General features: G+C 36.3%; 1 protein-coding gene across 1 annotated transcript; it reads right to left on the bottom strand.

The window, feature by feature from the left end:
- Positions 1 to 50: 50 nt before the first annotated feature.
- On the bottom strand, positions 51 to 20082 carry SATL1 (spermidine/spermine N1-acetyl transferase like 1). Its single transcript, XM_032387883.1, has 6 exons — positions 18703 to 20082; positions 16536 to 16587; positions 10957 to 11037; positions 10444 to 10545; positions 9838 to 9878; positions 51 to 1508 (listed from the first exon to the last, which is right to left on the bottom strand). Exons 1-6 carry the CDS (start codon positions 19375 to 19377, stop codon positions 1338 to 1340), a joined length of 1122 nt encoding a protein of 373 aa, XP_032243774.1. The 5' UTR covers positions 19378 to 20082; the 3' UTR covers positions 51 to 1337.
- Positions 20083 to 27911: the final 7829 nt, after the last annotated feature.

The raw sequence follows: 27911 nt of genomic DNA, 5'->3' as shown, positions 1-27911 counted from the left end.
ATAGTGTCTGCTACCCTATTCTTCTAACCCATCTGTCATATTATGACATAGTTGTCTTTCTAACAACCATTATGGTTAGTTGTCTCTCTGAAATCTTCAGTGGCTCATCATCGCCTATACCGTCAAATCAAGACACCTAAGCATGGCATACAAGGCCCTTCACTTATGATCCCAATTCAACTTTAATCCTATCTTCCCTCTCCTTTCCTACCCTACTGCCAATGTATATTATATTTTATCTGTAACATATCACTTACTCCTTGAACATGCTTTGTTATTTTAAGGGTTTTTTTTTTTTTCTGCCTATGCTGGTATTTCCTCTTAGAAATTATTTTCTGTTTCCTCCTGTTCCATATTCTAACTTCCTACTCATCCTTCAAACCCAATTCCAGTGTCACCTTTCTCAATCCTCTAAGGTAGGAGTGAAATGCTCTCTATTCTACATTCCTTTATACTTGGGTGTTTATAGTTGTGACAACCCATCCAATTTATTATAAAGCTAAAACTAGTATTTTTTCACAGACAAGACTCCTTGTGGGTTATGACTGAATCCTCTTTGTGCAGCTTTTATGCTTATGAAATACCTGGTACATAGTAGGAACTCACATGTTCTGTTTGCAACACAGGATACAAAAGTAATTATACTTCTGTGAAAGGGCTTATATTTCTACTAGAAAAGAAAGAAACGTATGTATATACACGTGTTATATGTAGTATCTTCCCTAAGATAAATACAACCAAAGAGTTGTAAATGCTCAGAGATAAAATGTAGTTCTGAGATGATATTAAGGAGTCAGTGGTACTTGAGCTACTCAAGGTAGGGAAATAGTTCACTTACTAGTTTTTCATAAGTAAGCTCCTCAAAATTTAGCTTCAGTATTTTAAATGAATTTTTTGTACCTCAGATCTGTTTATAATCAAATGAATCCATATTTCGTCAAATCTAAGACACGTTATTTGCCTCTAAGAAAAAAGTGATACCAGTTGATCATTATAATTATCCCAATTTCAGCTGTGTTAAGATGTGAAAATATAAACATCTAAAATTTAGTGAGATATGGTAGGTAAAAAATAAATATCCTACTACTAAATATAAAGTGATTCTTGATTTATCTACTCTTTTGGATCATCAACTCTGTTACTAGTCATTAGTGTATTAGTTTGGATAAAGGAAGGTTGATTATATATGCCAAATCTGTTTCAAAGTAAAAGACCTGCTCAAACCAGAGTTTGATCACTTGCTGTATTGTACAACACTCAAAGTCAAACTGCTGTTGGACTCAGGTGACATTCAAATGTTGGAGCATATGTTGGGACAAGTTGAGATGAGTCATCTTTCACTCTTCCTTTGCCATATCCATGAGTACTTCTCTATTAAACCTGAACAGATGCCAACCCTCCTCAGAGGAAAGGTCTAAAGCCCCTCGACGAGTATAGTAGTCAATAGAAGCCTGGTTCCAAATGACAACAAGAAAGTGCATGCAGTTACATTGGCTTCTGATGGCTATCTGTTTAAAAACAAAGAGATTACTTTTAATTGAAAGCATAGTCTTCATTAACACATTTATTTTATTAAAGGTCTATATGTAAGGCACTATGTCTGTATAATACTTCCAAATAATAATACAATAGTTAACTCTTGGAGTTCTTTAAAGCTGTAAGAAGAAAAAAAGTCCTGTTGAGTTTTAAAACTCTTTCTTTGAAAAGTCCAAAGATGATTTGCAAAGTCTTCTCATTGTTTTTTCTGTAAATCCAATTCAGTTTTTTTCTTTATGTTTTTATAATTTTTTTATTATGTTAGTCACCATACAGTATATCATGGTTTTTGATGTAGTGTTCCATGATTCATTGTTTGCATATAACACCCAGTGCTCCATGCAATACGTACCCTCCTTAATACCCATCACTGGGCTCACCCATCCCCCCACCCCCCTCCCCTCTAAAATCCTCAGTTTGATTCCTGGAGTCCATAGTCTCTCATGGTTCGTCTCCCCCTCTGATTTCCCCCCTTCATTTTTCCCTTCCTTCTCCTAATATCCTCCATGCTATTCCTTATGTTCCACAAATAAGTAAAACCGTATGATAATTGCCTTTCTCTGTTTGACTTATTTCACTTAAAATAATCTCCTCCAGTCCCATCCATGTTGACACATCCGGAAAGGATGCAAAAGTTGGGTATTCATCCTTTCTGATGGCTAAGTAATATTCCATTGTATATATGGACCACATCTTCTTTATCCATTCATCTGTTGAAGGGCATCTCGGCTCCTTCCACAGTTTGGCTATTGGGGACATTGCTCTATGAACATCGGGGTGTATGTGACCCTTCTTTTCACTATATTTGTATCTTTGGGGTAAATATCCAGTAGTGCAATTGCTTGGTCATAGGGTAGCTCTATTTTTAACTTCTTAAAGAACCTCCATACTGTTTTCCAGAGTGGCTGTACCAGGTTGCATTCCTACCAACAGTGTAAGAGGGTTCCCCTTGCTCCACAACCTCTCCAGCATTTGTTGTTCTTGCCTTGTCAATTTTTGCCATTCTAACTGGTGTAAGGTGGTATCTCAGTGTGGTTTTGACTTAAATTTCCCTGATGGCTAATGATGTTGAACATTTTTTCATGTGTCTGTTAGCCATTTGTATGTCTTCTTTGGAGAAGTGTCTGTTCATGTCTTCTGCCCATTTTTTGACTGGATTATTTGTTTTTTGGGTGTTGAGTTTGAGAAGTTCTTTATAGATCTTGGATACCAGCCCTTTGTCTATAGTGTCATTTGCAAATATCTTCTCCCATTTCTGTGGGTTGCCTCTTTGTTTTGCTGACTGTTTCCTTGCTGTGCAGGAGCTTTTTATCTTGATGAAGTCCCAAAAGTTCATTTTTGCTTTTGTTGCCCTTGCCTTTGGAGACGTGTCCTAAAAGAAGTTGCTGTGGCTGATTTCGAAGAGGTTACTGCCTATGTTTCCTTCTAGGATTTTGATGGATTCCTGTCTCACATTGAGGTCTTTCATCCATTTTGAGTTTATCTTTGTGTATGGAGTTAGAGAATAGTTGAGTTTCATTCTTCTGTATATAGCTGTCCAATTTGCCCAGCACCATTTATTGAAGAATCTGTCTTTTTCCATTGCATATTTTTTCCTGCTTTGTCAAAGATTAATTGACCATAGAGTTGAGGGTCCATATCTGGGCTCTCTATTCTGTTCCATTGATCTATGTGTCTGTTTTTGTGCCAGTACCATGCTGTCTTGGTGATCCCTGCTTTGTAATATAGCTTGAAGTCATGCAATGTGATGGCCCCAGCTTTGTTTTTCTTTTTCTACATTTCCTTGGCAATTCGGGTCTTTTCTGATTCCATACAAATTTTAGGATTGTTTGTTCCAGCACTTTGAAAAATGCCATTGGCATTTTGATTGGGATGGTGTTGAAAGTATAGATTGCTTTGGGCAGCATAGACATTTTAATAATGTTTATTCTTCCGATCCATCAGCATGGAATGTTTTTCCATCTTTTTGTGTCTTCTTCAATTTCTTTCATGAGTGTTCTGTAGTTCCTAGAGTATAGATCCTTTACCTCTTTGGTTAGGTTTATTCCAAGGTATCTTATGGTTTTTGGTGCTATTGTAAATGGAATTGATTCCCTAATTTCTCTTTCTACAGTTACATTGTTTGTGTATAAGAAAACAACTGATTTCTGTGCATTGATTTTGTATCCTGCCACATTACTGAATTGCTGTATGAGTTCTGGTAATTTGGGGGTGGATTCTTTTGGGTTTTCCACATAAAGTATCATGTCATCTGCGAAGAGAGAGAGTTTGACTTCTTCTTTGCCAATTTGAATACCTTTTATTTCTTTTGTTGTCTGATTGCTATTGCTAGGACTTCCAGTACTATGTTGAACAATAGTGGCGAGAGTGGGCATCCTTGTCAAGTTCCTGATCTTAAGGGAAAGGCTCTCAGCTTTTCCCCATTGAGAATGATATTCACTGTGGGCTCTTCATAGATGGTTTTTATGAAATTGAGGAATGTTCCTTCTATCCCTACACTCTGAAAAGTTTTAATCCAGAAAGGATGCTGTATTTTGTCAAATGCTTTTTCTGCATCAGTTGAGAGGACCATGTGGTTCTTGTATCTTCTCTTACTGTGTTCTGTCACATTGATTGATTTGCGAATGTTGAACCACCCTTGCATCCCAGGGATAAATCCCACCTGGTTGAGATGGATAATCCTTTTAATGTACTGTTGGATCTTACTAGCTAGGATCTTGTTGAGAATTTTGGCATCCAATTCATCGGGATATTGGTCTGTCATTCTCATTTTTGATGGGGTCTTTGCCTGGTTTTGGGATCAAGGTAATACTGGCCTCATAGAATGAGTTTGGAAGTTTTCCTTCTGTTTCTATTTTTTGAAACAGCTTCAGGAGAATAGGTATTATTTCTTCTTTGAATGTGTGGTAGAATTCCTCAGGGAATCCATCAGGCCCTGGACTCTTGTTTTTTGGGAGGTTTTTGATTACTGCTCTCACATGTTTTTGCTGCAACTATTGAGATAATCGTATGGTTTTTATCCTTTCTCTTGTTAATGTGATGTATGACATTGATTGATTTGTGAATATTAAACCACCCTTGCATCTATGGTAAATCTAACTTGATCATAGGGAAAATTTTTTAAAATGAATATTTGGGTTTGGTTTGCTAGTATTTTGTGATGATTTTTGCATCTATGTTCATCAGAGATATTGCCTTTAGTTTTCTTGTTTTGTAGTGTCTTTATCCGGTTTTGAAATCACGGTAATGCTGTCTTTGTATAATGAATTCGTAAGCTTTTCTTTCTTTTCCATTTTTTGGAATAGTTTGAGAATAAAAGGTGTTAATTCTTCTTTAGATGTCTAGTAGAATTCACCTGTGATGCCATCTGGTCCTGTCCTAACTTTTGTTTGGAGTTTTTTGATTGCTTGATTCAATTCCATTGCTAGTAATTAGTCTGTTCAAATTCTCTATTTCTTCCTGATTCAGTTTTCAAAGGTCATATGTTTCTAGGAATTTATCCATTTCTTCTAGGTTGTCCAATATGTTGGCATAAAATTTTTCATAATACTCTCATAATCCTTAATATTTCTGAATTATTGGTTATTATTTCTCCTTCACTTTTAATTTTATTTGAGTCCTTTTTTTGATGAATCTGGCTAAAGGTTTTCAATTTTGTTGGTATTTTCAAAGAACTAGCTCCTGGTTTCATTTATCTGTTGTATTGTTGGTGGTTTTTTTTTTTTTTCTTTCTTTTTTAGTCCCTATTTCATTGATTTCCGCTGCATTCTTTGTTATCCTCTTCTTTCTAGTGGCTTTGGGCTTTGTTCTTTCTCTGTAGCTCCTTTATGTGTAAGGTTAGTTCTTTATTTGAGCTTCTTAGTTTATCAAGTAGACCTATATTGCTATAATCTTCCTTCTTAAAGCAACTTTTCCTGGATCCCAAAGATTTTGGATCATTATATTTTCATTTTCATTTGCCTCCATGTATTTTTTTAATCTCCTCTGATTTCTTGGTTGACCTGTTCGTTGTTTAATAGCATGTTTGTAGCCTCAAGGTATTTGTGTTCTTCCCAGATTTTTTCTTGTGTTTGATTTCTAGTTTCATATCATTGTAGTCAGAAAAGATGCATGATAAATTTTAATCTTTTTGAGTTTATGGAGACTTGTTTTGTGGCCTAAACTGTGATCTGTTCTGGAGAACATTTCAGATACACTTGAAAAGAATGTGTATTCCACTATTCGGGGATGGAATGTTCTGAGTATATCTTTTAGATACATCTGGTCCAATGTTTCATTCAAAGCCACTGTTTCCTTGATTTTCTGTCTGGATGGTGTATCCATTAATGTAACTGAGGGTTATAGTCCCCTACTATCATTGTATTAATGTCATGTTTTTCTTTCTTTATGTCTGTTAATAGTTGCTTTATGTATGAGATACTCCTATATTGGGTGCATAAATATTTACAGTGATTATATCCTCCTGTTGGATTGTTCCGTTTGTAATCATGTAGTGTTCTTCTCTGTCTCCTGTTACAGTCTTTGTTTTAAAGTTTATTTTGTCTAAGTATTCATACCCCAGCTTTCTTTTCACTTACATTTGCACGGTAAATATCTTTCCATCCCTTCACTTTCAATTTGCATGTAACTTTAGTTCTGAAGGGAGACTCCTGTAGGCAGCTTATCATTGGGTCTTGCTTCTATATCCACTCAGTCACCCTATGTCTTTTGATTGGAGCATTTAGTTCATTTATATTCAAAGTAATTATTGATAGGTATGTACTTATTGCCATTTGTTACCTGTTTTACAGGTATTTTTGCTGTTCTTCTCTATTACTTTTTTCTCTTGCACTTTCCTTGTCTTTGATAGCATTCTATAGTGATATGCTTGGGTTCCTTTCTCTTAATTTTTTGTGTATCTGTTAGATATTTTTGGTTTGTGGTTTCCATTTGGCTCATACATAACATGCATATAGTGTAGCAGTCTATATTAAGTTGATGGTCGATTAATTTTGAACCCATTCTATTTTTAAAAAAGATTTTGTTTATTTATTTGACAGAGAAATAGAGCCAGAGAGCACAAGTGGAGAGAATGGCAGAGGGACAGGGAGAAGCAGGCTTCCTGCTCAGCAGGGAGCCCGATGTGGGGCTCGATCCCAGCACCCTGGGATCATGACCTGAGCCAAAGACAGACGCTTAACTGACTGAGCCACCCAGGCGCCCCTTTTTAAGAACCCATTCTAAAAGCAGTAAATTTTTATCCTCCCCCCACCATTTTATGTATATGTCCTACTTCACGCCCTTTCATTTTGTGAATCCTTTGACTTGATATTTATAGATACACTCGGTCTTACTGTTTTTGTGCTTTAACCTCCATACTGGTTTTATAAGTGATTCATCTATGGCTTTTTTGTTTGTTTGTTTGTATTTAACTCAAGTTTTTTCCTTTCATAATTTCTTACTCCTGATTATCATGTTTTCTTCCCACTCAAAGAATTCCCTTTAATAGTTCTTCTAAGGCTGGTTTAGTTGTAATGAACTGTTTTGCTTTTTGTTTGTCTGGGAAACTCTTTATCTCTACTTCTGTTCTGAATGATAGCCTTGCTGGATAGCCATGAAATGAGTGTTCTTGGTTGCAAGTTTTTTCCTTTCATCACTTTGAATATATCATGCCGGTCCTTTCTGGCCTGCAAAGTTTCTGCTGAAAAATCAGCTGATAGCCTTATGGGATTTCCCTTGCATGTAACTTTTATTGCTTTTAAAATTCTCTCTTTATCACTACTTTATTGCCATTTTAATTATTATGTGTGTTGGTGTGGATCTGCTTGGGTTGATTTTCTTAGGGACTTTCTGTGCCTCCTGGATCTGAGTATCTGTTTCCTTCCCCAGATTAGAGAAGTTTTCAGCTATTATTTCTTCAAATAAATTTTCTGCCCCCTTCTCTTTTCTCTTTTTGGGATCCATATAATGCAAATTTTATTAGGTTTGATGATGTTGCTGAGTTCCCTAAACATGTTCTCATTTGTATTTTTTTTTTCTTTTTCCTGTTCAGCTTTGTTCCTTTCCATTACTCTGTCCTCCAGCTCACTGATCTGTTCTTCTGCCTCCTCTAATCTATTGATTTCCTCTAGTCTATTTTTCATTTCAGTTATTAAATTATTCATCCCTGATTGGTTACTTTTTTGTTTTCTATTTCTTTGTTGAAGGTTTTCCTGTGATTTTCCACTTTTCTCAAGTCCAGTATCTTTAGGACCATTAGTTTGAATTCATTATCAGGTAACTTGTTTGTCTCCATTTCATTTAGCTCTTTTGCTGTGGTTTTTTCCTGGTCTTTCATTTGGGATATATTCCTCTGTCTTATTTTGTCTAACTCTCTGTGTTTGTTTATATGTAAGGAAAATCAATTATGTCTCCTGATCTTGAATGTAGTGGCCTTACAAAGAAGAGGTCCTGTGGTGCCCTGTAGCACAATGTCTCCTGTTCACCAGAACCAGGTGCTTCATGGGTGTCTTCTATTTGGTTTGTGTGTGCCCTACTGTTGTGGCTAAGCCTCATTTGCTTTCAGTCCAGTTGGCTGCAATGGCCTGCTTTGATTTTTGTGGGCCATATTTGGTCCTGTGCTGTTAAAGGGCCATTCTGTGGCAATAGGCTTACAGTTGGGCATTGTCAGCAGTCAGACCAAAATGCTTGCCCTAAGCCCAGTTTGCTGGGGCTGAAGTCATACCAGACTGCAGAGTGCATTCCCTGCGTTGTCTCCTAAGAGGCTTATGTTGGTGGGCAGTGGCTATAAACAAATCAAATGCTATCCCCAGTTTGTCTCTTAGGGCTGTGGTAGCACCCACCTGCAGGGTGCTCTCCCTACCTTGTACCTTGAGAGGCTTTTATTGGTGGGCAAGGCTGGCAGACCAGATGCCTGTCCCCAGTGCCATGGCTGCAGTGACCCCAAACTGCAGAAGTCTCTCCCTCTGCTACCCCTGAGGTTTTTGTTGGTGGACAGGGCCAGTTATCATATCAGGTGCCTGCCCCCAGTCCATGTGCTGGTGCTGCAGACCCACTGATCAGCAGGGCACTCTCTGCACTGCCAGTTACTAGGTTTGGCTGCTAGGGCTGCAGTCGAACTGATGTATGGGGTTATCTTTCCCTCTCCACAAGGCAGGAGTCATTTTGGACTGGTGCAGGTCACTGCCAGAGCTGCTCGAATAAGACCTGACAGGAGCTGCTTGGAGAGACTCCTGCTGAGTGGGGTGAAACGGATGGAGTGGATCCACAGGAGAATGTGGGGTGGGATGCATGGTATTAGCAAGGTAGGTACAGCATACCCCGTTTCCCACAAGTATCCAGCTATCTAGGCTGGGAAGTAGGGGTTTGGGGAAGAGAGAAATGACTCCCACCAGCTTTTTTATTCTTGGCATAGTCTCCTAAAGATCCCTGCCCCTCCAGCACATATTCTGAGATTTGTAAATAAATCTTCATGGATACCCTAGGCATTTTTCATACTGCTGCTTCTGTGTTCTGTCCTGGTGGGGTTGTTTGTTATGCTGTCTCTTTAAGGTTGGGGACTCCATTTCCTATTGCCCTCTCACTCTCAGCGCTAAGCCCACTGATTTTTAACATTCCTGGAGTTAAGCCCAACTGGTTGTAAAAATTTGAGAAGTTAAGCCCCATGGTTTTCAAAGTCAAATGTTATGGGCACTTGTCTCCAATGCAGATCCCCCATGCCTGGGTTGCCTGCTGTGGGGTCTGACCTCTCCCTTCTATGTGCTTGTGGTGTCCCTCCCATTTGTGGTTAGTCTCCCCAGGAATCTGGTTCTTGACCTTGTCTCTGTCTCTCCTACCCTTTTCAATGTGGACTCCTCCCTTTGATTAACTGTGGGATGTCTCTTCTGCTAGTCTTTAGGTCATTTTCTGGGTTGGTTGCACTGATGTGGCTGTTTTCTAGGTGTGTCCCTGGGACAAAATGAGCTTAGGAGGCTCCTACTCCAACTTCCCAGAAGTCATTTTTATGCTATTCTTATATTCATACCATGGACCTATTTTATAGGTAGAATTGCCTTCTAATCTCCCTCTTGCTTACTTCTGCTTTATAGCAAAGTGGTGTATAGTATGGTTGTGGGTTACATAGAAATCAATTTTTGATTAAACATAATTCAAATATAATTATGTGACTATCTGATTTGAAGATCTATTTTAATTGAAATAAAAAATAAGTATGTTTTGAGGTTATGTTCAGAAGGTGAGATAAATTAATTTACACCCTGTTAAATAATATTTAATGAAGAAAATGACAACATACAGAATACCAATACTAAATGTAATACATACCTGACTTAACCTCTTCAGCATTTCAGCTCCAATACCTAGACCTTTTAAATAGATAATGGAAAATGACACGAGTTTTAAAAATCCACTTAACAAGTTTTGCTTTAATCTTAAAGAAGTAAAATATGAAACCCTATATGTGGCTGTTATATATTCTTAATAGCTTGTGTTGAAACTCAACTCATGAATGTTTTTAATATCTTCTTCCTAATTGTAAAGTGGTTCCAAAGGTAATAGAAAAGATTTTGGATTTAAAGATTGGTGAAGCAGAAATGAGTCCCTGTCACTCTCATAATATAGTATATTTCTTATTCACTTCCAGACAAAACAACCTAAAATATAAATGCATTTTTTGAAGATAAAAGGATAGCTGTGATAATTTGGCTTATTCAAGCTTTGATGGGAACTAAAAAGAAAGTCATTTTCTAATCTGTGATTGAGTTTTCCCCATATGCAAGGATAACTAGGATAGTGATCAGTCTCATGAAATAGAAGTGAGTTACATAAACTAACTTAAATACCATATTTATAGTGAAGTCCTATCTCTACTCCTTAAAATATGCCATTTTAATTTTTAAACTATAAGTAATAATATAAGTGTAGCTCGACCTCGGTAAGCTTGTATGACATAAAAGTCCTCTAGGTAAAGTAACTTGCCAATCCAGGGGTCGTACGTAAAGTAGTACATGGCAAATCCAACAGTCACTTTGCCTAGAAGAGGGAAGAGAAGGTACAACGAGATTAATGCTTTGAATCTTAAGAGTGTTCTTTCCTCTAAAATTGAATATCTTAGTGTTTTCTTTGTTAAACTAATAAAAGCTTACTGGACAAACTATCAAACAGTACAAAAAATACATAATGTAGCTTTAGGTCCCTTATAACAAAATCTTAAAAAAAGACAGGCCATCTTTTAATAATGTATATTCTTCCAAATTTTTTCCTATGCATATACGAATACATACCACACATTTTCTGTAAAAAAACAAAAAATAAAAACTAAGTTTATGTACTTATACTCTTCTACTCTGTTTAGTAGTAATTCTGTGCTATCAAATTGTTCTTCATTTTCAGGGTAGAGAAAGTATACCCCAGATTAAATTGGAAGAGGCAGATTTATTTTACCTGATGGTTTTTGTTGATTGTGTACTTCTGCAATTAGGCAGTAGAAAAGGGGATTGTCCCCAAAGCCATCTCTGAGTAAATCTGAAATATAAATTCATATACAATATGTTAGAAAGTTTATAATAAAGAAAAGGAAGATGGTAGAGTAGGCAGTACCAGGAATTCATCTCTTCACCTCTACAACTGTACTGGCAGTGAATATTCTGGAACTCTAGAGTTTATTTGAACACTTACAACTTCCAGAGGACAGCTTGGCTGGTAAACTGCAGTTAATTTTGGTCAAATTCAGCTATCAGCCCACTGGTGGCTTACAAGTCTCCCCTGCCCCCTTGCCTCATGGCAGCAGCTGTACAGACAGCAACATGAATTGTTGAGTGATTGCTGGAGCCAGGGTAGGCATTAGGGGACTTATCCTCCAAATACTGGAGTTCTGTGTTCTGCTCATGGATTGCTACTCTTAATGCTGAGGTGAGAGCTTAGAAGTTGGCCACCATTTTTCCAACCGCCACCAATGAAAGCAGCTTCCAGATGTAAAAAGAGCCACATGAGAATTTAGAAAGCTACCATGCATGACCAGGGAAACACAGACTTAGAAAAGACCTCAGAACACCTTAAACACTTAACTCAGGCTGATCTCTTACAGAGATACCCTATAACAATAAAAAACAAAAACAAAAAAAACAGCCATCCCTGGGGAAGGGGGAGAATTTTATTTCCAGAGTTAACATAAGATTCAAATGTCCAGTTTTCAACAACAAATCACAAGGCATACAAAGAAATTGGAAACTATGCCCCATTCAAAAGAATGAAGTAAATCAATAGAAAACATACCTGAGGAAGCCCACATGTATTAGAACAAGACTAAAACAACTGTCTTAAAGATGCTCAAAGAGCTAAAGGAAAGACAGGCACAAAAACAGGAAACATATGAACAAAATAAGAATCTCAGTAACAAAATACAAATTATAAAAAAAAAAGAACCCCCACCAAAAATTCTGAAGCTGATAATTATGTACAATAACTGAAGTGACAAATGCACTGTAGAGGTTCAAAATCAGAATTGAGCTAGCAGAAGAAAAAAAAAATAGTGAATTTGAATATAAGACAATTGAAATTACCAAGTCAGGAACTGAAAGAAAAACAATGAAGAAAAATAAACAGTGCCTAAGGGCTTTGTGGAACACCATCAAATGGGCCAATATACACTCTATAAGGCAGATTCTTAGCATGATAAGAGAGAGGGGGAAAAAAGAATATTTGAAGAAATGATGGCTGAAAACTTCCCAAATTTGAATCAATTAATGTATCTACAAATCCAAGAAGCTCAACAAACTCCAAGTAGTATAAACCAAAAAGAGCAACACTAAGACACATAATCAAACTGCTGAAAGACAAAGAGAAAATTCTGAAAGCAGCAAGAGAGAAGGAACTTGTCATGTACAATGAATCATCAGTAGGGTTATCATCTGATTTCTCATCAGAAACCTTAGAGACGAGAAGGCCGTGAGTTTATCTATTCAAAGTGCTGGGGGGAGCCTATCAACTGAGAATTGTATCTCTACCAAAACTGCCCTTCAGAAATGAGGGAGAAATTGAGACATCCCCAGATCACCACCAAAAACAAAGAAACAAAAACCTGAGGGATTTTATTATCAGTATACCTGCCCTGCATAAAATGCTAGAAGTCTTTCAGGTTGACATGAAAGAAAGCTAGACAGTAACTCAAAGCCACATAAAGAAATAAAGATAAAAGTAAAGATACCTAGTTAAAGGTAAATGCATGGACAATTATAAGGGCTAGAGTTATTTTAATTTTGTTTATAACTCCACTTTTTATTTTCTACATAATTTAAAGACAACTGCATAAAATTAGTTATTAATATATGTTATTGGGCACATAATGTACAAAGATGTAACCTCTAACATCAATAACATAAAAGAAGGGAAATGGAGATGTATAAGAGAAGAGTTTTGTATGCTATTGGAATTAAGCTGGTATAAATTCAAATTAGATTATTATAACTTTAGGATGTTAAATGTAATTTCCATAATAACCACAAAGAAAATATCTATAAAATATACACATAAGGAAATGAGAAGGGAATCAAAATATTTCAATACAAAAATCAACAAAACACAAAAGAAGGTAGCAGTGGAGGAAATGAGGAACAAAAAGCCTGTATGGCATATAGAAAACAGCAAAATGGAAGAAGTCCCTCCTCATTTACTTTAAATGTAAATGGATTAAATAGTCTAATCAAAAGACAGAGATGAGCATAATGGATTAAAAAAATGATCCAACTCTATACTGTCTATAGGGGACTCACTTTAGATTTAAACACACACACACAGAAAGGTTGATAGTGAAAAATAATGGAAAAAAGATATTTCATGCAAATAGTAACCAAGAGAGCTAAGGTGGCTGTAGTATATCAAACATAATAGACTTTAAGTTAAAACTGTTACAAGAGACAAGGAGATTATTTAATAATAAAAGGGTCAATTCACCAAGAAGATACAACATTTATAAACATTTATGTACCAATCAGAGATCCAAACTAAATGAAGCAAATACTGACAGAATTGAAGACAGAAAAATAGCTCTACAATAATAGTAGGAAACTTCAGGTCTTCAATTTCAATAATGTATTGAACAACCAGACAGAAGATAAATAATTTGCTAGATTTGAACAACAATATAGATCAAATGGACCTAAAAGAAATACAAAGTACACTCCACCCAACAACAACATAATGCACATTTTTCTCAAGTGCACATGGAACTTTGTCTAGGATAGGCCGTATGTTAGGCCACAAAACAAGTCAATAAATTTTGAAAGATTGAAATCATACAAAGTATCTTTTCCAATCACAGTGGAATGAAACTAGAAATCAACAGCAGAAGGAAACTAGGAATATCACATATACGTAGAAATTAATGCACTCTTAACCAACAGGTCAAAGAAAAATCACAAGGGAAATTAGAAAACACTTAGAGATGAATGAAAATGAAAATGCAACATATGAAGCTTATAGAATGCACTGAAAGCAGTGCTTGAAACTTAAAGATCTCAAGCAATAACCTAACCTTATACCTTAAGAAACTAGAAAAAAGGAGCAAACTAAGCCCAAAACTAACTGAAGGGAGGTAATGATAAAGTTTAGAGCAGAGATAAACAAAATAAAGGGAAAAAGTACAATAGGGAAGAATCAGTAAAACCAAAATTTGGTTCTTTGAAAATATCAACAAATTGAAAACTAGACTGACAAAAAAGAGAGAAGATGCAAGTTAATTAAAATCAGAAATAAAGCAACACTACTACTGACCTTACAGAGATGAAAAGGATTATAAGTAAATACTATGAAATTTACACCAAGAAATTAGATAACCCAGAAGAAATGAACAAATTCCTTGAAACTTACAAATGACCTAAACTGATTCAAGAAAAAATCTGAGCAGACCTGTAACAAGAGTTTGAATCAGTAATCAAAAAAAATTTCTCAACAAAGTAAAGTCAGGAACCAGGAGATGGTTTCCCTGGTGAATTCTATCAAAAATTTAAAGAAGAATTAACATAATCCTTAAACTCTTCCAAAAAAGTGTGAAGAGGAAGAAACATTTCCTAACTCATTCTATGAGGTCAGTATTACTTTGATACTGTAGACAGGTAAAGACATCACAAAAGGGATGCCTGAGTGCCTCAGTCAGTTAAGCATCTGCCTTTGGCTCAGGTCATGATCCCAGGTCGTGGGATCTAACCCCATGGCCAGCTCCCCAATCTGCTTCTCCCTCTCCCTCTGCCCCTTCCCCCACTCTTGCTCTCTCTGGCCTTCTTTCTCAAATAAATAAATGGAATATTACTTAGCCATCAGAAAGGATGAATCCCCTACTTTTGCATCCTTTCTGGATGCGTCAACATGGGTGGGACTGGAGGAGATTATGCTAAATGAAATAAGTCAAACAGAGAAAGGCAATTATCATATGGTTTCATTAATGGAACATAAGGAATAGCATGGAGGATATTAGGAGAAGGAAGGGAAAAATGAAGGGGGGAAATCAGAGGGGGAGACGAACCATGAGAGACTATGGACTCCAGGAATCAAACTGAGGGTTTTAGAGGGGAGGGGGGTGGGGGGATGGGTTAGCCCGGTGATGGGTATTAAGGAGGGCACGTATTGCATGAAGCACTGGGTGTTATATGCAAACAATGAATCATGGAACACTACATCAAAAACTATGATGCACTGTGTGGTGTGATTTATCCTAGGAAAGAGAGGAAGGTTCAACATAAGAAATCAATATAATACACCATATTAACAAAAGGAAAAAAGCACATGAACATCTCAATTGATGCAGGAAAGGCATTTGACAAAATACAATACACCTTCATGACAAAAGCCCTCAGAAAACCAGGAATAGAGGAAAATTCTTCAACATTATAAAGGGTACTTATAAAAAACCGTTAACTTCATGCTCAATGGTGAATGGCTTAAAGCATCCCCCCTAAGATTAAGAAGACAAGGATGCCCACTTTTACTACTGCTTTTCGACATTGTACTGGAAGTTATAGCCAAAACTATTAGAAAAGAAGAAGAAATAAAAGCTATCTAAATTAGAAAGAGGTAAAATGATCTCTGCAGATGACACAATCCTACTGATAAAAAACCTCAAAGAATCCAAAAGATACTATAGCTAATAAAGGCACTCAGCAAATTTGCAATCTATAAGATCAACAAACAAAAGTCATTTTTGTTTCTATACACAAAAAGAACAAACTAAAAAGTAAACTAAGAAAACAACTCCATTTACAGTAGCCCCTAAAATAAATAACTGGGAGTTAATATAACCAAAGAGGTGAAATATTTGCATGCTGAAAACTACAAAAAACATTGCTGAAAGAAAAGGACCTAAGTAAGTTGAAAAACCTCTTGTATTCATAGATAAGACATAACATTGTTAAAATGTCAGTACTACCCAAAGTGGCCTAAAAATTTAATGCAATGGCTATCAAAATTCCAGGCCTTATCTCTTTTCACAGAAATGGTAAAGCCCATCCTCAAATTCATTTGGAATTCCAAGTGTGTAATTTTATATGCTTTAATCCTCTCTTAATGTTCATATTTCCTGCCTAAAAAGTTCTAATTCATTGTAAAACACTAGCCTATCCTTTTAACATTGCTGGCTATCAAAATGTAGTGAATATCTTGAAAATAGTCTGTCATTTTCTGTTTATCTATTTCATCCTATTTGGCTACTATGAACGTATTGGGCATTAAATTTACTTTCTTTGAGCAGTTACATTTCTCATTCTACATTTTGAAAATTAGTTGAAGTCTATTGCAGCCATAAGATGTAAAAGCTCTTAAATATGAATTTTGTACTTAAAAAATGGGGAAAATATAGTGGTTCACTGACAAAGCTACCAAACTAATGTCCTGCACATGTAGGCACTATTAATGGCATCATCTTTGTGTACCAAAGACAGCAGCTTCCACATATCTAGGTACAAGTAGTATGTGTGTGTACATTATGCCATGTTTTTTTTTTTCAGCTCTGAAAATACTATAAAACATCTTACCTGTTACTGTTAACTTCACTGAATCTAGCATGTTTTCACAGGAAGCCAATTCCTATCAAAGTAGAGAAAACTTTCAGTTTATGGCTTAATAATAAATTCTTAAGATGATAATCATGAAGTTTTTCTTGAGCACTTATTTATTGAGCATTTATTAATGTAAGATGTCCCAGTTGGTATTAATAAAAGTGAGTGAGAATTAACTCCAGTCATCTAGAACCTTAAAATCTAAATGTATGTCGAGAGAAGATCAACTATTTCAATAACTCACTCATGAAGATAGGCTGTCCAGGTAACTAGTCTTGAATACAACCAGAAAGGTTGAAGTAAAGTTAAAAATGTTCCTGAATATTCAAGGTAGATGTCACAAAGTCTATATACAATAAAGCTAGTAGACTTTATGAAAGGTCTGTCATGTTTGCCTGTGAGGTGTTTTTCCCAGTTTAGACTTTGTCAGTGTGGCTTTTCACTATATCATTTTTTTGCACATTCAAAATAATACATGGTTTGGATCTCATGCTTGGGAAGTCACTGCCCACTTTCAGATTATTAGAACATAAAGCTCAAAGCTACTTAATTATTACATTCATACCTATGAGTAAATAATGTCTCATGTCTATAATAGTAATTTAGCTTTTCTAGTATTTTTCTAGTGAATACTCATTAAAATTATTCCCAAGAAACTTCTAGTTTATATTCAGATACATGAGGCAAGTTTAAAATTAAATGTGGTCAGGAACTCCACAGATGACAGGTTCATTGAAGTGGGAGGGTCCAGGGATCTCTTTTTCCCTTGGTGATGTTTGGAAAGATAAGGAAGGTAAGTTTTCTGGATAGAGAGATTCACTGCCATTCAGTAATAAATTCATTAATTGCCAACTGGGTGTCAGATACTAAGCTCCAAAAAGTTTAAGTGTTTTTTTCTACATGGAAAAACGTGCTTCTGGAATAATTAACATGTTGTGTGTAGTATTTTGATTGATGATCTGATCATGCAGATTAATGCCAGTTAGAGAAATGATGTGGGAACTTGTGGGGATAGAATAAAGTAGAAGATATAAATAACCCAGTTCTTACAGATCTGTAATAGGACCTAGCATCATTTCAGCAGATAGATTTCACTAGAAAACATTTGGTGTTTTATTTTGGCCATTAAAACACATTCTCTGATCAAAGAGAAAGGAATGTGGCCTGATTTAAGGATTTATAGATGATAGATAGATAGATATATGATAGATAAATAGAAAAAAATATATAAATTAATATATATATAAAATATATGTATATATAAATTAGTAGATGGAAACATTTTCATTGCAAAACTCTTTTTATAAGGTTCTCTTATCTATAACCTGTGCCTTATTCCAGCCTCATATTTACTCCATTAAAAATCTAGGCTACTACTTTTATATGGAATTGTTTAGGCTGTGCATCACATAAGTGATTGTTTGAGTGCCACAGAACTTAAGCACAGTAACCATGGCTATTAGTTTGTCCCCTTTACTATATACTGGGATGATTTCCAGGAAAACCATAATTACCTCCTTAAAAATGATTTTTTAAATCAGACATTTTTAACCCAACTCCTTGGATTCCTGGAGGTTGTCTGTGGATGGGTGTGGATGGGCTTCAGGAGTCAAAGAACTATCTGAAATTGTATGGAAAATTTGTTCTGGATGAATTTTTTTTCGGCACAATCATTAGGTTCTACATGTAGGTGTGGTCTTAAAAGCAACAAGACTTGCTACCCTAAAATCTTATACATTAATACCTGAAATTCTATTACTGATAGGTCATTCATTTAAGTGAAACATTCCTTTTCTCTAAGATCCTCTTAAAGATAAATTTTCCCTAGGACGGACAACATACTAGGTCCCTGAAATATCCATGAATTCATCTCCCCCCCCCCTTCCTGAGCCCACTACTTTAAGTCAAGAAATTTATGTGTAATTATTTTACATTATTACAACAATTTTTTGATATAGATAGTACTATGATCTTGATTTTAGATGTGAAAATTGAAACCTAGAGAGGTTCAGTAACTTCCAGAAAGTTGTGTACGTGGGTCATAATTAGCAGAGCTAGGATTCAAACCCAGCCTATGCCTTCCTTACTCTCAGCCCTAAACTAATGCCATGAAACTCCACAGAATAAGGAGAAAGACGCTTACTTTAATTAGGCGCAAGATTTCTGGGCAGTCATGAGCCTCTGCAGGTCTTACTCGGAAAGAATTCATGCTTGGTTGCCTCATGCCTGATTGGCTTCTGCCTGGTTGCCTTATGCCTGGTTGGCTTGGACTTGGTTGGTTCATGCCTGCTTGGCTTGTCCCTGATTGGCTTGTTCCTGCTTGACTTGTGCCTGATTGGCTCCAGCCTGGTTGTCTCATGCCTGATTGACTCATACTGAATTGGCTGAGGCCTGGTTGTCTCATGCCTGATTGACTCATACTGAATTGGTTGAGGCCTGGTTGTCTCATGCCTGATTGACTCATACTGCATTGGCTCAGGCCTGGTTGTCTCGTGCATGGTTGGGTTGGACCTGGTTGCCTCATGCTTAGTTGACTTGTGCTGAATTGGCTCAAGCATGGTTGCCTCATGCTTGGTCGCCACATGCCTGGCTGGCTCAGGCCTGGTTGGCTCATACCTGGTTGCCATGTGCCTGGTTGGCTCCTGACTGGTTGTTTCATGCTCAGTTGGTTCATGTCAGGTAAGCTTGTATTTGGTTGGTTTATGTCCAGTTGGTTCGTACCAAATGAGCTCGTGCCTGGCTGGCTCATCCCTGGTTGGTTCATGTCTGGTAAGCTTGATTGTTTCATGCCTGATTGGTTCATGCCAAGTTGATTCATTCCTGGTTGGCTAAGGACTTGTTGACTTATGACTGGTTGGCTGAGGACTGGCTGGCAGATGATGGGTTGGCAGATGCCTGGTTGGCCAGTGACTAAGTATCTTGATGGAGCAGGAGTCCTTAACTACAGCGCTGTAGTGGGAGGCTCTAGGACGTTTCTGTTTTTTTCTCCACTTGATTCGTACTTTGAGACCCCTCTATCAAGATGAGAATGGGGAAAATAAAGGACTACCTAAAGAAGATTATCGATGCCTCTGATTTGCTGGAGTTGACCTCACCAGCGATTACAGCTGTAGGCTTGGCTGGGTTTCAGGTTGTCATCTGGCCTTTCTCTGCCAACAGGCTGGAAGCGAGGGGAAGAAGAAAATGACCCTGGGGGAGTATTACTGCTTCACCCCCTTGCACAGTCACTGCGTCATAGTGATGGAAGTCACAATGCTCATATTTACGTGCCTAAGTGCTCCCCCATGTGGTGAGGGACAGGGCCTGCTTGACCACCACTTTATTTCCTCCTTTCCTGGAGCTTAAGAGGGTGAAGCAAGAAGCTGGAAGGAGTCTGAGAGCTTATGCTTGGCGTTCTCCCTAAAAGTGCCTGCTATTTTAACCACTCAATTCAAAGATAGTTGCTTTAATTCTGCTTTCCCTCTGCCCCGGCCCTGAAATAATTCGCTTCCTATTTCTGTCCTTACTTCCACTTACCACCTCTTTCCCATAGGCATAGAAACTAGAATGCTTAAAAAGGTTGTCTTAATGAGGTGCCCAAGTCTCTAATGCAGAAAATACTTCTTTATAAATAATTAAAAATAACTAGTTACTATTTATTGACTTATGACCTAGGCTCAGTGGGAAGCACATTACATTTTCTCATTTAATCCCATAGCAATCCTATTATCCCCACTTCTGCAGAAAATAGTTCAAAAGATTTGGTAAACTAACCAAGGCCTCAACAGTTGGGAAGAGCCTGAATTCAGGCAGAGGTGTATTCAACTCCATTTTCAGGCATTTTACCATCACACTATCCTGCCTCTTACACACACTATGCTTATTCTCCACCCCCATATCTGTGAAATCAAGATTATCTTTTAACCCCATCCTCCCTCACAAGAACCCTTCTCCCACCATTTTATTTGTTGGCTCATTTCCACAATAATGTATATTATGTAAATGGTGCTAAAATTGTTACAGATGGAGTGACTTTTGTTTTTTGATTATACCAGAGAACCTTGGTTGAGGCTATTTTAAGTCTCACACTGTGTTAAGAGCCTTATAAATGCATTACTTCATTTAATCATCTAAGCAACTCTGTGAGATATATACTGTTGTTCTACACTTTATTAATAAAAAAGTGGAATTTGAATTAAGTAGTTTATCCAAGTCTAATACATGGCAGAATGGGGACAGAATCCAAAGCCCAGCCCATGGACAGAACAGTAAATAGAACTGTGGGGCCACAATCACCATTTGGCCTATACTGGCTATAAATGGAACCTAGAGGGCCCATTTTCATATAATGACAGGCAAATCAAGTCACATCACAGAATTATGCTAAACCCAACATATATGTAGGTAATTTGATCTCAATCCATTTGTAATAATAATGAGAGCTAAAATTTTATGAACGATTCCTATGATGTCAGGCATGATTTTAAGGAACAATTTACTTGCAATAATTCATTTTATCCTCACAACAATCCAGTGATGTAGATGATATTATTATGACCATTTTTTCAGGAGACAGACTCAGAGACATTAGATAACCTGACTTAGGTCACACAATGAAAAGTTCAGACAAAATTAGGAAAACCCAGTTACCATTTTGGTTTTTCTGAAATGCCATGAAAGGGGTGAAGGAATCTTGCTGTTTGCTTTTTAAAATCAAACCATTTGCATAATTTATCATGGGGATGTTTGACTTTTTTTTCCTGCTTTTTTAGAGGAGGCACATGTCCAGTTGATCCCTTAAAGAGGTAAAACTAGAAATTCCAGTTTAGTGACCTAGCTCTGTTAAATAGTTTCTTCTGTATTTTGGCTCATAAACATTTACATCACTTGAAAGCCATGTTAGGTTTTCATTTTCTTTTTAAAGAATGTTGAGTTTGAGTATTATGCAATTTTGATTTTAAGAGAACACACCAACAATGCATATTCTTGCTCACTTACTTATTAACACAAATTGTCCCATCTTCGGAATACAGAATGAGATTGCCTCCATTAGCCATGCAAATATCTTTACACTGTAGCTGTAATAACATCAGGGAAAAACTAAGTTGTTGTTGTTTTAATATTTAAACAAAATCTTCAATAATCAGTGTTTGCCACAAGGTGGCAGTGTTATCCAGTTTGGGAACTCAAAGTCTAAATGATTATATTTAATAAAAGTATACATATTAATTTGAGGTTTTTGTCATTTCCAGACCTTATCAGAAAAATTTTTTAAATGTTATTATTAGAGTTAACATACTATTTTATTACAGTCTATGTAGTGAATTACATACGCCAAGACCTGCCAAATTCTAAGATTTCAAACTGCATGCATTGTCTGCTCTAACAAAATGTTTTAAATTTAATATAATTCCCATCTAAAAATATGGATATGTTTATGCATTAAAATGACTCCAACTCATAACATGCCCTTTTATGAAGATGCAAAGTAAAATCCTATATTCTAAATTCTGACCCTAGCTTGGTTTCGTCTAAATGAATATTCACAGTTGAAAAGGCATTTGTATAGTTTTAATCTATAGCAAACAGAATTTAAATTTGTTGGAATCTCCATATACCTCAGAGCCAATATTTTTTTTTCCTATCCCTTTTAATTTCACAGGCTTTTAGTTTTTACTTCTGAAAATGCAAATAAAAAGAAATAAAAGAAAAAGAAAAGGCAGAAAATTGAGTGGACTGGGGGATAGGGGGTGGGTGGGAGGGGTGGAGCTTAATGCAGGGAGCCAGACTAGAACAAAGCTAACATATAGGATATTTTCTGAAATAAAAACTTAAGGTGCTTTGGAGGCATCTATCAGTAAGTACCACTTATTATTTTCATAATATTTGCTATATTTTATTTTATTTCAGAATACATGCTTATTATAAAACATTTGGAAAATATCTAACAGACAGCCAAAAAAAAAAAAAAAAAAATACCTCACCACTTTACTTGAGCACACCCAAGAATTTGAAGTTTCTTTCCAAATACCAGCAGCAAATTTCCAATTAAGGGAAAATCATCACTTTGCTTATGCTATCTCTGCTTACCTGAGGGTGCAGATCTGGGATACATGGCTATTTTGTTTATTTTTTCTTAAGTTTTTATTTGAATTGCTGTTAGTTAACATACAGTGTAATATTGTTTCAGGTGTACAACATAGTGATTCAACACTTCCATACAACACTCAGTGCTTATCCCAATAAGTGCCCTCCTTAATCCCCATCACTTATTTCACCCATCCCCCCCACCCAGCTCCATTTTAGTAAAGGAGTTTGTTTGTTCTCTATAGTTAAGGCTTTTTTTCCCCCCGATTGCTCCTTTGTTTTCTTTCTTAAATTCCACATATGAGTGAAATCCTATGTTATTTGCCTTACTCTGACTTATTTCACTGAGCATAATACTCTCTAGCTCCATCCACGTCCTTCAGATGACAAGATTTCATTATTTCTTATGGCTGAGTAATATCCCATTGTATATATGTACCACATCTTCTTTATCCATTCATCAGTCAGTGGACACTTGGGCTATTTGCAGAATTTGCCTATTGTAGATAAGGCTGCTATGAACATTGGGGTGCCTGTATCCCTTTGAATCATTATTTTTGTATTCTTCGGATAAATACCTAGTAGTGCAATTGCTGGATCATAGGGTAGTTCTATTTTTAACTTTTTGAGGAACCTCCATACTATTTTCCAGAGTGGCTGCACCAGTTTGCATTCCCACCAACAGTGCAAGAGGGTTCCCTTTTCCCCACATTCTCACCAACACCTATTGATTCTTGTGTTGTTGATTTTAGCCATTCTGAGAGATGTGAGATGAAATCTCATTGTAGTTTTTTATTTCCCTGATGATGAGTAATGTTGAGCATCTTTTCATGTGTCTGTTGGCCATCTGTATATCTTCTTTGGAAAAATGTCTATTCATGTCTTCTACCCAACTTTAATTGGATTTTTCATTTTTGGGTGTTGAGTTTTATAAGCTCTTTATGTATTTTGAATACTAACCATTTATTAGATATGTCCTTTGCAAATATCTTCTCCCACTCTATAGGATGCCTTTTAGTTTTGTTGTTTCTTTCACTGTGCAGAAGCATTTTATTTTGATGAAGTCCCAAGAGATTATTTTTGCTTTTGATTCCCTTGCCTCAGGAGACATATCTAGAAAGAAGTTGCTATGGCCAATGTCAGAGGTTACTGCCTGTGTTCTCCTCTGGTATTTTAATGGTTTCTTATCTTTAATCCATTTTGAGTTTATTTTTGTGTTTGGTGTAAGGAAGTGGTCCAGATTCATTCTTATGCATGTGGCTGTCCCATGTTCCCAATACCATTTGCTGAAGAGAAATTCTTTTTCCCATGGAATATCCTTTCCTCCTTTATTGAAGATTAATTGATGATATAGTTGTGGGTTCATTTCTGGTATTTCTATTCTGTTCTATTGATCTTTGTGTCTATTTTTGTGCCAGCACCATACTGTTTTGATTACTACAGCTTTGTAATATAACTTGAAGTCTGGAATAGTGATGCCTCCAGCTTTGCTTTTTTTTTTTTTTTCCCAAGGTTGCTTTGACTATTTGGGATCTTTTGTAGTTCCATTAATTTTAGCAGTTTGTTCTAGCTCTGTAAAAAATGCTGGTGGTATTTTGATAGCAATTGGATTAAGTGTGTAGATTGCTTCGGGTAGTATAGACATTGTAACAATATTTGTTTTTCCAATCCATGAGCATGGAATATCTTTCCATTTCTTCGTGTCATCTTCAATTTCTTTCATCTGTGTTTTATAGTTTTCAGAGTACAGATATTTCATCTCTTTGGTTAGGTTTATTCCTAGGTATCTTATGATTTTGGATGCAGTTGTAAATGGAATTGATTCTTTAATTTCTCTTTCTGCTGCTTCATTATCAGTGTATAGAAGTACAACAGATTTCTATACTTTGATTTTGTATCCTGCAACTATACTGAATTCATGTATCACTTCTAGCAGTGTTTTGGTCAAGTCTTTAGGGTTTTCTTTATATAGTATCATGTCATCTGAAATAGTAAAATTTTTACTTCTTCCTTGCAAATTTGGATGCCTTTTATTTCTTTTTGTTATCTGATTGCTGTGGCTGGTACAATGTTAAATAACTGGTGAGATTGGACATCCCTGTCTTCTTCCTGACTGTCGAGGAAAAGCTCTCAGTTTTTGCCCAATTTAAGAAGATAGCAGGAAGGGAAAAATGAAGGGGGGGAAATCGGAGGGGGAGACGAACCATGAGAGACTATGGACTCTGAGAAACAAACAGGGTTCCAGAGGGGAGGGGGGTGGGGGGATGGGTTAACCTGGTGATGGGTATTAAAGAGGGCATGTACTGCATGGGGCACTGGGTGTTATACGCAAACAATGAATCATGGAACACTACATCAAAAACTAATGATGTAATGTATGGTGATTAGCATAACATAATAAAAAAAATAAAAAATAAAGAGTAAAGCAAAAAAAAAAAGATAATATTAGCTGTGGGTTTTTCATAGATGGCCTTTATGATGTTGGTGTATGTTCCCTCTAAACCTCCTCTGTAGATGGTTTTTATCATGAATGCGTGTTGTACATTGTCAAATGCTTTTTCTGCATCATTTGAAATGATCATATGGTGCTTATCATTTCTTTTATTAATGTGGGGTATCACATTGCTTGATTTGTGAATAATGAACCACCATTGCATCATGGGAATAATTCCTACTTGATTGTGGTGTATAATTTTTTTTTTTTAAGTGTATTGTTGCATTTGGTTTGTTAGTATTTTGTTGAGGATTTTTGCATCTATGTTCATCAGAGATATTGGCCTGTAGTTCTCTTATTTGTGGTGTCTTTATCTGGTTTTCATATCAGGGTAATACTGGCCTGATAAAATGAATTTGGAAGTTTTCCTTCCTTTTCTATTTTTTTGGAATAGTTTGAGAATAGGTATTAACTTCTGTTTAAATGTTTGGTAGAATTAACCTATGAAGTCATCCAGACCTGGACTTACTTGTTGGGAGTTTTTTGATTACTGATTCAACTTCTTTGCTGGTTATTGGTCTGTTCAAGTTTTCTATTTCTTCCTGTTTCCTTTTTGGTAATTTATATCTTTCTAGGAATTTATCCCTTCCAGGTTGTCCAATTTGTTGGCATATAATTTTTCATAATATTCTCTTATAATTGTTTGTATTTCTGTGAGGTTGGTTGTTATTGCTCCTCTCTCTTTTGTTATTTTATTTATTTGGGTCCTTCTATTTTCCTTTTGATAAGTCTGGCTAGGGGGTTATCAATTTTATTAATTTTTTCAGAGAGCTCCTGGTTTCATTCATCTGTTCTACTGTTTTTCCTTTGTTTGTTTCTAGATCATTGATTTCTGCCCTAACCTTTATTATTTCCTTCCTTCTGCTGGCTTTAGGCTTTATTGTTCTTTTGTAGTTCCTTTATATGTAAAGTTAGGTTGTTTATTTGAGACTTTTCTTCCTTCTTAAGATAGGACTGTATTGCTATATACTTCCCTCTTAGGACTACTTTTCCTGCATCCCAAATGTTTTGGACTGTTGTGTTTTCATTTCCATTTGTTTCCATGTATCTTTTTACATCTTCTTTATTTCCTGGTTGACTCATTCATTGTCTAGTAGCATGTTATTTAACCTCCACGTATTTGTGGACTTTCCAGATTTTTTTCTTGTGGTTGACTTCTAGTTTCATAGTGTTGTGGTCAGAAAAGGTGCATGGTGTGTCTTCAATCTATTTGTATTTGTTGAGGCCTGTTTTGTGACCTTATATGTGATCTATTCTGGAGAATGTCCCATGTTCACTTGAAAAGAAAGTGTATTCTGTTGTTTTAGGTTGGAATGTTCTGAATATATCTGTTCAGTCCATCTGGTCCAGTGTGTCATTCAAAGCCATTGTTTCCTTGTTGATTTTCTGTTTAGATGATCTGTCCATTGATGTAAGTGGGGTGTTACTACTATTATTGTATTATTATCCATTAGCTATTTAATGTATGTTATTAACGGTTTTCTGTCTGTGGATGTACCCATGTTGGGTGCATAAATATTTACAATTGTTATTTCTTGTTGGATTGTCCCCTTTATGTTTACATAGTGCCCTTCTTTTTCTCTTGTTATAATCTTTCTTGTAAAGTCTAGTTTGTCCAATATAACTATTGCTCCCAGCTTCCTTTTGACATTTTTTTGCATGATAAATGTTTCTCCATCCCCTCACGTTTAATGTGCAGGTGTTTTTAGGTCTAAAATGAGTCTCTTGTGGGCAGCATATAGATGGGTCTGTTTTTTAAATCTATTCTGACACCCTTTGTCTTTTTTTCTTCTTTTTAAATTCTTATTTTAGGGGCACCTGGGTGGCTCAGTCGGTTAAGCATCTGCCTTCGGCTCAGGTCATGAACCTGGAGTCTCAGGATTGAGCCCCCCATCGGGCTCCCTGCTCAGTGGGGAGTCTGCTTCTTCCTCTGCCCTTCACCCTGCTCGTGCTCTCTCACCCCTCTCATGCTCTCTGGCTCTCACTCTCTCAAATAAATAAAATCTTTAAAAAATAAATAAATTCTTACTTTAATTCTAGTTAAGTAACATACAGTGTATTATTAGATTCTGATGTACAATACAGTGATTCAGCACTTCCATACAACATCACCCTTTCTGACATTGTATGTGTTTTGATTGGAGCATTTAGTCCATTAACATTCAAAGTAATTATTGATAGGTATGTATTTATTGCTATTTTATTACTTGTTTTGTCATTGTTTCTGGAGATTTTCTCTGATCCTTTCTTGTCTTTGTCACTCTTGATCTCTCTTACACTCAAAGAGTCCCCTTTAATATTTCTTATAGGGCTGGTTTAGTGGTCATGAACTCCTTACGTTTTTGTTTGGGAAACATTTTGTGTGTGTGTGCAATGTCTCAAAAATATGTAAACACTCTATATTTTTGCTCTTTTCAAATGTATTTAAATTACAGTCAGTTAACATATAGTGTAATATTGGTTTCAGGAGTAGAATTTAGTGATTCATCACTTACATATAACACCCATGCTCAACACAAAAGTGCCCTTCTTAATACCCATCATGCATTTAGCCCATCCCCTGCCCACCTCCCCTCCATCAACCCTCAGTTTGTTCTCTATCATTAAGAGTCAATTATGGCTTGTTTAGCTCTCTCCTTTTTTTTTTTTTTCTTTTTCCCCTTCCCCTATGTTCATCTGTTTTGTTTCTTAAATTCCACATATGAGTGAAATCATATGGTATTTGTCTTTCTCTGACTGACTTGTTTCACTTAGCATAATACACTCTAGCTCCATCCATGTTGTTACAAATG

Source organism: Phoca vitulina, unplaced genomic scaffold, assembly GCF_004348235.1.
Source record: "Phoca vitulina isolate PV1807 unplaced genomic scaffold, GSC_HSeal_1.0 scaffold51, whole genome shotgun sequence".
In the NCBI taxonomy this organism is placed as follows: domain Eukaryota; kingdom Metazoa; phylum Chordata; class Mammalia; order Carnivora; family Phocidae; genus Phoca; species Phoca vitulina.
This window is presented reverse-complemented; position numbering and strand designations above follow the sequence as displayed.